General features: G+C 35.3%; 1 protein-coding gene across 1 annotated transcript in view; it reads right to left on the bottom strand.

Moving 5' to 3' along the window:
* Positions 1–386, bottom strand: part of LOC111514892 (transcription elongation factor B polypeptide 3) — a 38,308-nt gene extending 37,922 nt beyond the window's left edge. The window contains 1 exon segment of the mRNA XM_074170319.1: positions 57–386. Within this exon segment, the coding sequence (XP_074026420.1) occupies positions 57–143 (87 nt within the window). The 5' untranslated portion in view covers positions 144–386.
* Between the last annotated feature and the right edge of the window lie 13,185 nt (positions 387–13,571).

The raw sequence follows: 13,571 nt of genomic DNA, 5'->3' as shown, positions 1-13,571 counted from the left end.
ATATACAAGAATCTAATTGTAATTATTTAAATTTATTAGGCACCCTTCAGTCTAACCTTATCCTCATTTTTGTTTGAAGCATAACGTTCCAAGCGTTCCTGGTAACTTTTTATGGATTTTATTATGTCTTCATTAGAACCCATATTTAGGACTGTAGAAAAATGGTATTTAGTCAACAGCTGTTTCCAAAACGTTTGTTTAAAATAAATGTGGCTTATGTAGATACCGCTACATAATAAAGAAAAACGCTAATAGGCATTTTTCAGTCCATCACTGTCTACTTTGCAAAAGGCCTAGATTCTAGGTTTTGATCTACCTAGTGAAAATAAAATATTAATATCAACTTGATGACACTTGTCACCTTATTTCTCATACTCTGTACTCAGTGTTGCCAACAGACATCGGTCAAATTACATGCCGCCAACTGTCAAATTACACGTTTTTGCACGCAAATGTTCATGATTACACCCTCTCTGGACACCCTCTTTGACATTGAAAAGTAGAGGCAAGGAAATTTTTTTCGTAAGTCTTTAACGGTAAATTAGCACAGATTGAAATATCGTGACCTCGAAACCGCCTGTTAAAAGAATGTATATAGTTGATTCTGCTAATTACACGGCTGACGGAACTGGGAATAGCAATAGCTATAATGCACCCTGAGTGACTCTGGGAACTATTAATATAGCCTACCATAGTTTCCAATGCCACAGACATAAAAATTTTTGGTTATAGGATCATTTTTCCAGAATAAAATCAGGAACTTAGAGAGACTGCTCTACTTGAATATGAAGGTATATGTATTTATTTAAAAAATATATATATTTTTCTTAATTATCAGTTTTACATAAATACAACTCCAAAATAAATTACTATTCAGGTAAAACAAAAACTAAACCATACTGATTAAACAAAATAAATAATAGTATTCTGATCAATAACAATATTCAGGTAAAACAAAAACTAAACCATACTAATTAAACAAAATAAATAAGTCTTCTGATCAATAATAAACAACTCAAAATATACCTTAAAAATAAACACACCCGATTCAGAAAAAATAAATAAAGTCTATAAAAAATAAGCCTAGGCAATATATGCATTTAAAAAGTCCAAAAAATACTTGTATATCAACTAGAACTATAACATTTGGCTCATAATAAATTAGTCCACTCTGTCCAAATTTTGGCACCTAACATTTTTTTTGATGGGTTGAATTTTACAATACCTTCTTCATTTTCAATTCCTTGTTTGGTGAATATAAAAGCAGAAATATGTTCCGATGACAATTTATTTCTATGAAAAGTTTTTATATTAGTCAACTGGGAAAATATTCTCTCAACTGACGCATTTGAAAATGGAGGAATTAATAAAAAATATATAATTTTTTTCAAATTGGAAAAAAGTAGTGTTCCAGCAGAATTTTTTAAAAGGAAAACTTTTCTCCAATATTCTTCCGCTGTTAGATTCACTAATAAGCCGAGGTTCGAATGATCAAGAAGAGCATGCTATCTCCATTCATTGTCAACATCTTGGATCTCGGCATAGTCGTTCAGAATAGGAAATCTCTGAAAAATTGATTTTAATGTTTTTTGTATCAATAGCTTGAGCCACTGCAGGCTCTACCACTGATATAACTTCAAATATTTCATCATCAAATTTAAATCTTTGTTTTATCTGCGAACATAGCTGAACATAAAATTGTAAACATGTTTTATAAAACTGTTCCATATCTGTTATGTTAATATTTTCTTTGAGCACTTGAAGACTGTCAGTAGCAGCCACTCCAACATATATTTTTTCCAAAGGAACAAAATGGCGAGGATTTGAGTGAGATACAGAAAATGCGTCTTGACCTTTAAAATATGATAAATCTAAAAAATTTGAATATAATATTTTCAGCAACCTTTCTGTTTCTGGTTTCAGTCTGTATAGAAGTGGTATTTCTCCTTGAAATAAAACATTGAAATCTACTAACAGTCCAAGAACATATGACATCAGTTCCAAATATATTAAGGTAAATTTATTATTCATTGTGTTCAGCATATCTTCTGTTGTTTTGGAAGGATCAGAAAATACATATTCTCTAAAATACATATGAAGTGGTTCGAACTGTTCTAATACTCTATCAACGCAAGTTTTCAAGGAGAGACATCTAGTAATAGAAGGAGAAAGAATTTTATGGATTTCTACTCCAAAAAATTCTTGAAATTCTTTAAATTTTTCTGTTCTTTGAGCACTTCTATGGAAATGGGAACCAATATTCCTTAGTAAATCTTCAACAGATCGAGGAAGTTCCATACATGCCTTAGAAGCACACAAATGAATCATATGGCATGAACATTTTATAGTTACGATATTAGGAAGTTCTGTTTTTAAAAGAGCTGCAACAGACAGCTCTTTGCCAAACATACAATTGGTTGTATCTGCGGAAAAGCCAGCAACATTTGTGAAAGGAATTCTCTTATCAGTTATGGTATTTTTTAAACACTTGAATAAATCCTCTGCACTCCCAGAACACTGTTCTACCATATCAAAAAATCTACATAGCACTTTGTTCTTTGATTCATCATAATATATAACAGTAAAGGCACATTGTTTCTTGGTTGAAAAGTCAGTCGTTTCATCCATAATAATGGAGAAAAATGAGCCATTTTTTCTAAGAATATTATAAAATTCTTCTTTAAAGACAGAAGCCAGACTCTCTTTCAATACTTGTGTAGCTTTTGTTAAATGCATTGCCATCTCATGTGCTATTGTGCTATCGGGAAAAATGTCCTGAAGTAGGGGAGTCAAAACATCTGTTAATGAAAATGGTGAATTATTAGTTGCCAGAAGGCCTGCTAATTTGATTTCTGCTAGTCTCGTTTTTTCAGACAATGGATTATTCAATAACTTCGATAAATCTGAAGAGGTGGAAACTTGTTTCTCTAGAAATTTATGTTTTGTAGATTGTCTGTGTTTCAACAAGGTTGCCTTATGAGGTAGAATATTTACTTGGCATAATTTGCAAAAAGCCTGACATTCTTTATGTTTTCCCATATCTTTTGACTTCGTCAACCAATTTTTCAAATTTGATTCTTGCAACCAACACTCACAAAATTTATATTTTCTAGTTTTCTTCGTATTTTTCACTTCTGACACAATAGTATTGTCAACCTTAATACTAGATGTACTGGGCGCTACTAAAAATTCTGATGAAGACATTTCACATCTATCTTCAGGTTTGTTTGAAATAGCCTGTAAATGAATATGTAATTCACATGGAGGATCAATTTGGATCAAATATGCTAACTTTCCTCAACCAATGGTCCATTTTAGTCAATAATAATATATTAAATAATATTTCAAACTTTTCACTGCTTTGTTAAAATTTTAAATTTCAGAAGTAACCAAAATAAAAATAACTGCTTGAAAATACTGAAAATTGAAAAACATAAATAAGAAAATAAGACAAGACGATTCAAATTTGTCAGTGCCACTTGAATGAACAATTTACATCATTCAGAACTCAGAACATGACTTTTTCTCATTTCTCTCTAATATGAGTTACTTCAGAAATTACACGCAAAATTCCATTACACGCATATTACACGCAAGGGGTAAAAATTACACGCATTTCGTGTAATTACACTAGTAGTGTTGCGAACTGGATGAACTATAAATATCGCTACACAACAGTGTTCCAAACTGGATTAACTAGTTTTGTGTAGTTCGTGAACGAACTAGGTCGGAAGAGCGTCACTCCTTAGTTCGTTAGTTCGACGGCACTGAGGTGGGTAAGTGGGTAAGAACATACCAGTTTTTCTGTCATCATTATACATAAATACAAATTAATATGTACTAGATAGGTACTAATTCCAAAGATTGAAAGTTGATTATTTACAAACAGGTATTGTCGTTTATTTGTACCTAAATAAATTGTTGATCAACGCAAGCTAATAAGACAACAAGTAGGTCTTTCGCGACTCGAAGTAGTGAACTAACGAACTAAAAGATCGAACTAGTTCGTTTAAGAGCTGCGAACTAAAATGAACGCTCCCGCCAGTGCTGCTCCAAGGCAAAAAAAAATTGTACGAAAATGACAGATGAAAATGTATAATTTTCGTTATAATTGTATAGCATCAATGGTCGCCAACACTGTCATCAGAAAAATTGACAAGTGACAGCTACCCGCACATTGCAAAGATGAAATTAAGCGATTAGCGCATGCGCAGACACTCCATCGTTTGTTAAATGTGAATGTTTTGAAGTGGTTATTACAAATATATTGATTTGATTACTATTTGCATTAATATTATTTGGAAATTCTGCATTCACTAATCTAGTTTTAGCTTATATTATGTATCAAATCAAATGACAACACAAAGATTCCTAAAACAAAAATCAAGAGGGGTGAGGTGAACTACCAATTACCATTCATGAATATTTATTTAACATTAGTCTTTTCTCTTTCCTTACTGTGGATTTATTTTTCTTTTAGCGTCAGCGGTTTTCGATAGAATTGACATTTGACTGATCTGAAAATTAAGTGCTCTGTGATCGTGATCTATGATTTCTATGACAGACGGACACGCGGGACACGCCTATCATAATGAGACGGAAGACAGAGATAGACAAATTACTCGACTATCGAAGGACGAAGTGATTGAAATTCGTAAATATATAACCGTGGCCTCGTTCAAATCAATGCAAAACCAAATGAAGTCAAAATGTATGCTTTTCGTCAATGTGCTATGCATGTACGAAAAAATATTGAATTGTATAGCAATTCGTACAATTATCTAGCCAGAAGCAGCCCTTTCTCCCGCTCGTGAACTATAATGCGCAAGACTAGTATTAACTATAAAGTCGCTACACAACTACACTGCTCCATATTCCGCTACGCTACACATCTGACGCAATCAGTTCGCGCATGCGCCCTTGACAAAATTAAATACCACAGAACTTAGAGTTTGTAGTTTTTGTACCGTTGAGATACCACAAAACTGAACAGTCACTAATGCCAGGAATCAGGATCATACCAATTTTCAACCGCGCAACTCAGTAGATGGTACCTTTTTTTTAATTTACAGCAGTTAATTTTTGAAAGCTCTCGTCTCGACCAAATATTTCTCAGCTTGAAATAATGATTTTGAAAAGTGAAAATAAATATCAATTTTCACACGTACGTATAGTCACACTGAGCTCTTGAACGATCATTCGCGGCAAGTCTAATTCATACTTTCAAGTTGGAATCAGACAACCAATGTTGAGGAAAAGTTTGTTTCTGAGACTTATTGTATTTTTTTTGAACATGTCCCGTTCCCGTCAATTTCAACTGCGGTAGCTCACTGACATTTGAGACTTATCTCTGTTTAAGTTCGCTTGCCAAGGGCACAGGTAGCGAGGGTAGCGATTGGGAATTGACGAGGTTGACAATGTTGCCATTTCCCTTTGGCACAATAAGAGGAATACAAAATAAAATGATTGTACACGTAATGTATAGAATACGTTAAGTATCATAAGGTAATCCATCATAATTTGGTTGCGCGCGCAACAAGTCTGTCTCACAATAGCTTACCGGTGCCATAGTCGATGGGCCGAACACAAATATTCTAAGCAGAATAACCATCAGATTCTTAGCGGAAATTTGCTTTACTACGTAGGGTAGAATTTATTTCAAATGCATTTTACTTTGAGTTTCATCAAAGATAACCAAAATTAGGTCGATTTAATTAATGCTTTGAACTAATATTAAACGTTTTCTAATTTTCACTGATAGTGGAAAGTAGATGAACAATGTATGTACGAGCTCAAAATCCCATGTATTTTCTTATGGAGCTAAACTTTTTGCAATTTTTGGTTCAAACAGGAGTGGGGGAAGCGTGTGACGTCATCGACACAGGATGGAATAAGTATCGTTGCGATTCAAGCGTAGAACTCAGCCTCCTTAGTACTCCGCTCATCGACCACCTTGAGACTCCGCCCCTCAGACCCTCTTGTCACGTGATACTAATTAAAAAAGTGTATAGTTATGAGATTCGAACCGGGATCGTCCGCGTGATAGACATTGTCCTTAACCTCTACACCAACGTAAGATATTAGATATGAAAGCGAATGTTTTACGTTCCTAACGCAAGCAGGTGTTGCCGGTTGTAAAATAAATTGTTGTTTATTGGGCAATGTAGCGTTGCCGGTTTTAAAATCAAACGTGAACGGCTGGATAAAAATTGGAAGCGTGAAAGTGATATATTAATAATAATGAATAAGATTTAAGAAAAAATATAACAACCCAATAGTTCAACCTGCGAGCCCTCAATGTGTACGGGATGTCTCAAAATACATCATTAAAGAAAAAAACATGGCGTCGTATTGTACAGGGTGCGTCAAAATACATCATTTTAAAAAACATTACAGTTCCATGAGGCTGTAAGTTTTCAACGTGCGATCCGTCAATGTGTACAAGGTATCTCTAAATACATCATTGAAAACAAACATGGCGTCGAAGTGTACAGGGTGCGTTAAAATACATCATTCAAGAAAAAAAACATGTTTCAAAATATGATATCAGTGTGTATACAGGGCATTTCAAAATACATCATTTAACAGAAAACATCGGTTTAACAAAAGTCTAGCGTTCCAACATGTCAAAAGGACACTAAGTCTTGTATCTTTGTTAACCAAGTTAGCATCATCAGGAGAAGGAGGAGATGGTACCAAAGTTGTCGAGGAGTTATGTATTGTGGAGTTAACATTCGAAAATGGGGAAAGCGACCGTTTTACGAGCGTTTCGACCGTTTTGCGTGCGTTTTCGACCGTTTTGCGTACGTTTATTCGTTATCGTTATTGTCGTAACCGTTTTTCGTGTTTCAATATGACAGCCATTTATCATTTAACGCGTTCCGATAAGCAAGTAAGCATCATCAGGAAATGACTAAAGTCCATGCTTTGTCTCAAACCTCAACCTAACTTCTGTAACAGAGTGGTGTCGGTCAGCCAATCAAAATGGAGGAATCAAATATCGTTCGTTTGCTTGTAATAATAATAATAATAATAAAACATTAAAACTTTGAAAGTGACGTAGTTAGCGTGGTAAAAAATGTGTGATGATTTATGGAAATGAATGAGTTATTAGAAAAAAAAATGGCGCAACTGTCACTAAGCCACTAAGTTATCCGCCACTAAGACACTAATAATGATCAGATCGTCACGTACATCACGACAAATGAAAGGATAAGAAATGCAGAAATCATCGAAAAAGAAAAAAAGAAGATGACGCAACATGTCAGAAGGGGGCTAAGTCACATCTTCGTTAATGATAGTTAAATCTCAACGTACAGCACATCAAATACTAGCCGCAACAGACCGATGTGGGTACTCATTTCAAATGATTTCATTTGTAGATCATGAAAAGTATAATATAAAGCGTCTAATGTGAAATAGCATAGGAAAAATTGCACATTCAAAGAAAATCATTGAACCTATTTGAAATTGAAAGTTGTTGGATTATGAACAACTACGAGTGTGATCCAATTGCAGAAGTTTGATTCAAAACGCAGAATTTGTTGACAAAAAAATTAAATAATCATCGTATACTGAAACATCTGGTTTTTTTAGATTCCTTAGGGTGAGAAGGTTTCGAATCCGTCAAAAACAGGTCACTTCCGGTCGTCCGATTTCGATGATTTTGACATCAATAGATTCGTTTAGATGTCAAAAAACATAGTTATTCATTTTACGAAGCCAAAAAGACCTCATAAACTATTTTCGCTATACTAGTCGCAACAGGTCGATGTGAGTACTCATTTCAAATAATTTCATTTGCTGATTATGAAAAATATAATATCGAGCGTCTAATGTGGAATAACAAAGAGAGAATTGCAAATACAAAGAAAAAACATTGAATAAACTTGAAATTCAATAACTATATGTGAAATTCAATAGCAGCAGTTTGAATCATAATCAAACCAGAAGGGGCCTTAAAATTTGGAGTTTCACTATCACACTGTCACCACAAAACAACTGGCTAGGTTGGCGTGAAGTTGTATGTAGGTGATGGTGGGGTAAAGACCAAAAGTAAATAATAAACTATTTCGAGCCTGAAGTGAATTAGCGAAATGTACGATAAAATACACGACTGCGATCGATCTGTCATTGATCATCTGACACGTTCAAAAATACCGATTCCTTATGTAATAATAAAATCGTCTTTATTACTCTGATGTTATTCGTTGTTGCATATTTTTGACAACTTTCCCTGTACAAGATAAGTTTTCATTAAAAAAAATGTGTGTGGTATGCATTTTATTTATTTTGGTAGTATATTATAAAGTCATTTTTATAAAATATCAACGTTATTGAGACTGCAGCTGAACGAATTTCCATTGAAATGACCCATACAGAACGGCGTGTTTTTCTCCAATTTTGGAATATACTACCATGAATCTTCAAAGTCTTCCAAATTCACTACGGTTGTGTATATATTGAATAGGCGCAGTCTGTCCAACAAATCCCTGAATATCGACGAATTCTAGCCTCATAATATGCAACTATAGACTGAAAAAAATGGAAACTGCCGAGATTTGAAACTCGTTCTGGAAAGGTTGCTATGACGGTTTTGAATGTTGTTGTTGAGATGACTCTGACTGATACTGCACACGTTGATGATGTTATCATTCTAAAATAAATTCGATTTTCAGTACAAACAACGGATGCAACTAACTCATTTCGCCACGCATGACGTATTTATAGTAAAATTAGTGATGACATATTTTAAAATGAAACAAAGAGCCTTTGTTTCGTCGCTTTGAGAACAGCGTATCTCCGGATGCAGATTCGGCGTTGGCAGTGATCAATGTCACGTTGGGTATGAATATAAAAATTAGTGATGACATATTCTCAAATGAAACAAAAGAAAATCAAAGAGTCTTTGTTAGATGCCTATTCAGCGTTGACATTGATCCATGTCACCTTGGATATGAATAGCGCAACAAACACATGAATTCTGCTTTTTTCTCCTTTTATTTGTTCAATGATTTTTGTTGAATTTGCAATTCTTCCTATGCTATTTTATATTAGGCATTGAATTTATATTCGTTATTCGTTGTTTTTTTCTCTGTCGGTACACTCTGTATTCGTTTTCCTTCCATTTGATGTGCTGCACGTTGAGATTCAACTATCATAAACGAAGATTTGGCTTAGTGCCTTTCTGACATGTTGCGTCATCTTTGCTTTTTCTTTGTCGATGAATTCTGCATTTCTTATCCTTTCATTTGACGTGCTGTACGCGACGATCCGTTAGTGAATTAGTGACGATTATTAGTGAATATACAACTTAGTGCCCTTCTGACAGTTGCGCTATTATTTTTTGCAATAACTCATTAATTTCCACAAACCCTCACACACGCCACCACCTCCCACGCTGACTACGTCACTTTCAAGGTTTTAATGTTTTATCACTAGATTTTTTTTACACAGATTCTCCAGTTCAATTTCATCTAGCACAATCAATCGAGCGATATTTGATTTCTCCATTCCGATTAACTGACCGACACTACTCTGTAACAGAAGTTAGGTTGAGTGTTCCACAAGGTTCCGTTCAAGAATCTGAAAATTCGCAAAATTAATCTTCATATGACAAAGCATGGACTTCAGTCATTTCCTGATGATGCTTACTTGGTTAGCGAAACGCGTTAAATGATAAATGACTGTCATATTGAAACCGTTACGACAATAACGATAAAACGATAACAAATAAACGCACGGAAAACGGTCAAAAACGCACGAAAAACGATCGAAAACGCACGCAAAGGATCGAAAACAATCGAAAACGGTCGACAACGCACGCAAAACGGTCGCACGCAAAACGGCGTCACGCAAAACGGTGTCACGCAAAACAGTCGAAACGTTTGTAAAACGGTCACTTTCCCCATTTTTGAATGTTAACTCCACAATACGTAACTCCTCGATATCTTTGGTGCCATCTCCTTCTTCTCCTGATGATGCTAACTTGGTTAACAAAGATACGAGACTTAGTGTCCTTCTGACATGTTGGTACGCTAGACTTCTGTTGAACCGACATGTTTCTTTCTTAAATGATGTATTTTGAAATGCCCTGTATACACATTAATATCATATTTTAAACCGATATGTTTTTTTCCTTAAATGATATATTTTGAAGCACCCTTACACTTCGACGCCATATTTGTTTTCAATGATGTATTTTGAGATACTTTGTACACATTGAGGGATCGTACGTTGAAAACCTACAGCCTCGTGGAACTGTTATTTTTTTCTTAAATGATGTTTTTTGACACACCCTGTACACTTCGACGCCATGTTTGGTTTCAATGATGTATTTTGAGATACCTTGTAACATTGAGGGATCGCACTTTGAAACGATACAGCCTCATTAATCTGTAATGTTTTTTCTTAAAACTGATTCATTATTATTAATATATCACTTTCGCGCTTCCAATTTTCATCGAGTCGTTCACAAATAATTTCAAAACTGGAAACGCTAAATTGCCCAATAAACAACGATTTATTGTACAACTGGCAACACCTGCTTGCGCCAGTAACCGGTAAAACCTCGATACCATCTCCATCTCTCTTTGCTTCGATTACGTCACACGCGTCTCTCGCTCTTACACACACATACACATCTTTATATGAAATATTAATTATTTCCCAAATCTAAGTATACTTTCCTATCTTCAACATGATAATGACGATTACAACTTCCCTAACATTCTACGGAAATAAAAAAAAATGTGGTCAAGTATATAAAATAAGTCAATTTCGGTCCCGACAAAACTAACGCTATAAATACCCAACATTCGCAGTTACTTTCAATATCTTACGTTGGTGTAGAGGCTAAGGACAATGTGTACCGCGCGGACGATCCAGATTCGAATCTCATAACTATATACTTTTTTTAATTAAAATCACGTGACAAGGAGGCCTGAGCGGTGATGCGGAGTCCCAAGGGGGCCGAGGGGTGAGGCGGAGTCCCAAGGAGGCCGAGTTCCACGCTTGAATCGCTACGATACTCGTTCATCCTGTGTCGATGACGTCACACGGTTCCCACACTCCTGTTTGAACTAAAAATTGCAAAAAATTTAGCTCCATAAGAAAATACATGGGATTTTGCGCCAGAACCCGCCTTGTTCATCTACTGATGTAGGCGGCTGTATGATTCCTTTGATTTTATTTGGTTACGATTTTCCTGCTGGTGAACTTGAGGAAATCTGTATGATTTGGTGAATATATTCACCAAAAACACTCATATAGTAGTGTCTTCTGTTAGCTTGATGGTATGCTTTATTTTATTATTGAACGTCAGAGGGATCTGCTCACAGTGAAAAATGTCTTTGAATTCGGAATAAAGTTTTCGACTTTCCCTTCTCTTCTTCATTCATGTGATCCAGCCGTAAATTTTTCAAATTTATATTTCGTAGTTCTTCATAAGATTCTTCATTTCCTGTGAAATTTGAGTCTTCAAAATTGTTCACTTTGATATTCAAGATCAAATTTGCGAGATAATCAATTTCAGACATATAAAGGTGAGATAAGGGGTGTCACCGTTAAGGATTGAATTGGGATAAATGAGCAATCACTTACAATAAATTTTTTGTATCCTCATTGGTCCAAATGGTCCTGAAGGGGTAACCCAAAAATTGTCAGTGGAAGACTGACCCAGAATCGCTTCCACTAAACTACTGCCGCTGGAGATGAAATTAATTGAGTGTTCCTGGTATTTCCACAGGTTGATTGTCACTGGTAGTCAGTCCACTTATAATCCAATAAACTGATGGGCACTGATAATCCAATAAATTGGTTGGCACTGATAATCCAGATTTTTTTTTCATTATGTTCACATTTTTCATTTGAATGTTCGATGTTTGTTCAGTTCTTGAAAGTAGTTGAAAATAACTTCGAAGATTTTGTTCCAAATCATTCCGTTCGCGGATATATCAATGGATTAGTGTCGATTTTTAGATCACTACGGGCCACTAAAGATCGGGTCTTCTGATTATTTTTGATAGGGGTATAGTTATTATGCTATAGTTGTACGTAGAAATATTGTGGGCTGATTGTATCTGGAAATGATCCTCTTGAATATGCTGTGGGTAATATGTGTATGCCGAATTTGTACTAATGGGGGTTTTTGTTGAGCCAGTGTCTATCATGAATTTTGAATTAGTTTCAGGAAAAATAATGTACGGTAGTTTGGAAATAGATGTAGCGTTAATCTCAACTAAGTCATTGATTTGTCCTGTTGGGTAATATGAAAATTTTGGCATTCTTTCGGTTCATGTTCAGGAATTAGTTGTTTCTGTGTCTCTGGAAAATTTTCGTACAACTGATAGTTTTTTCTTCTTGTTGATCGAGTGGTATTGATTGTATTCATAATCTATATTTTCATTGGCATAGTCTGCCTCTTCTGAGAAATATAGTTCTTCAGACACGAAGGTTCATTTAGGTTTAGGCTTAGTGTTTTTTGAAAATGTTCCTGATGACGTATCCATTGGTGTTGTACTGGATGCTTGACGAAATGGATTTGGTTGAAAAACATTCCTTTGGGTAGGTTTGATTTGTTGGTTACTCTGCATTGTAGATGAATTCCAGGCAGGTAATTGCCTGAAGGGTGGTTTTTGAAATTTCACTTGATTTTGTGGTATGAAAGGTCCAATTGGTCTCTGACCAATGATCTGATGCGGTTTTTTATACAGGGCGTTTCAAAATACAACATTTAAGAAAAAAACATGTCGGTTTAACAGAAGTCTAGCGTTCCAACTAGGTCTCGTATCTTTGTTAACCAAGTTAGTATCATCAGGAGAAAGAGAGATGGCACTAAAGTTGTCTAGGGTTTACGCGTTGTGGACACAACGTGGGGGCAATGGGGGAAGCGAAGTATTCGATCGTTTTGCGTGCGACCGTTTCGCGTGCGTTTCGACCGTTTCTCGTGCGTTTTCGATCGTTTGTGTGCGTTTTCGACCGTTTTGCGTACGTTTATTCGTTGCCGTTTCATCGTTATTATTGTCGTAACCGTTTTTCGTCTTTCAATATGACAGTCATTTATCATTTAACGCGTTCCGCTAACCAAGTAAGCATCTTTAAGAAATGACTAAAGTCCATGCTTTGTCGTATGAAGATTCATTTTGCGAATTTTCAGACTCCTGAACGGAACCTTGTGGAATACTCAACTTAACTTTTGTTACTTCTGTTACTGTTGATTGGCTGACCGACTTCTGTCGGTCAGCCAATCAAAATGGAGGAATCAAATATCGCTCGATTGATTGTGTTAGATGAAATTGAACTGGAGAATGAGGGTCGAATAATAATAATAATGATAAAATATTAAAACTTTGAAAGTGACGTAGTCAGCGTGACAGGTGGTGGCGCGTGTGATGATTTGTGGAAATTATTGAGTTATTACAAAAAATAATAGTGCAACTGTCAGAAGGGCACTACGTATATTCACTATTGTATATTCACTAATGATGATCGGATCGTCGCGTACAGCACGTTAAATGAAAGGATGAGAAATGCAAAATTCATCGGCAAAGAAAAAACAAAGATGGCGCAAC

Source organism: Leptinotarsa decemlineata, unplaced genomic scaffold, assembly GCF_025532065.1.
Source record: "Leptinotarsa decemlineata unplaced genomic scaffold, Ldec_3_MD MMD2_P_RNA_scaffold_8, whole genome shotgun sequence".
In the NCBI taxonomy this organism is placed as follows: domain Eukaryota; kingdom Metazoa; phylum Arthropoda; class Insecta; order Coleoptera; family Chrysomelidae; genus Leptinotarsa; species Leptinotarsa decemlineata.
This window is presented reverse-complemented; position numbering and strand designations above follow the sequence as displayed.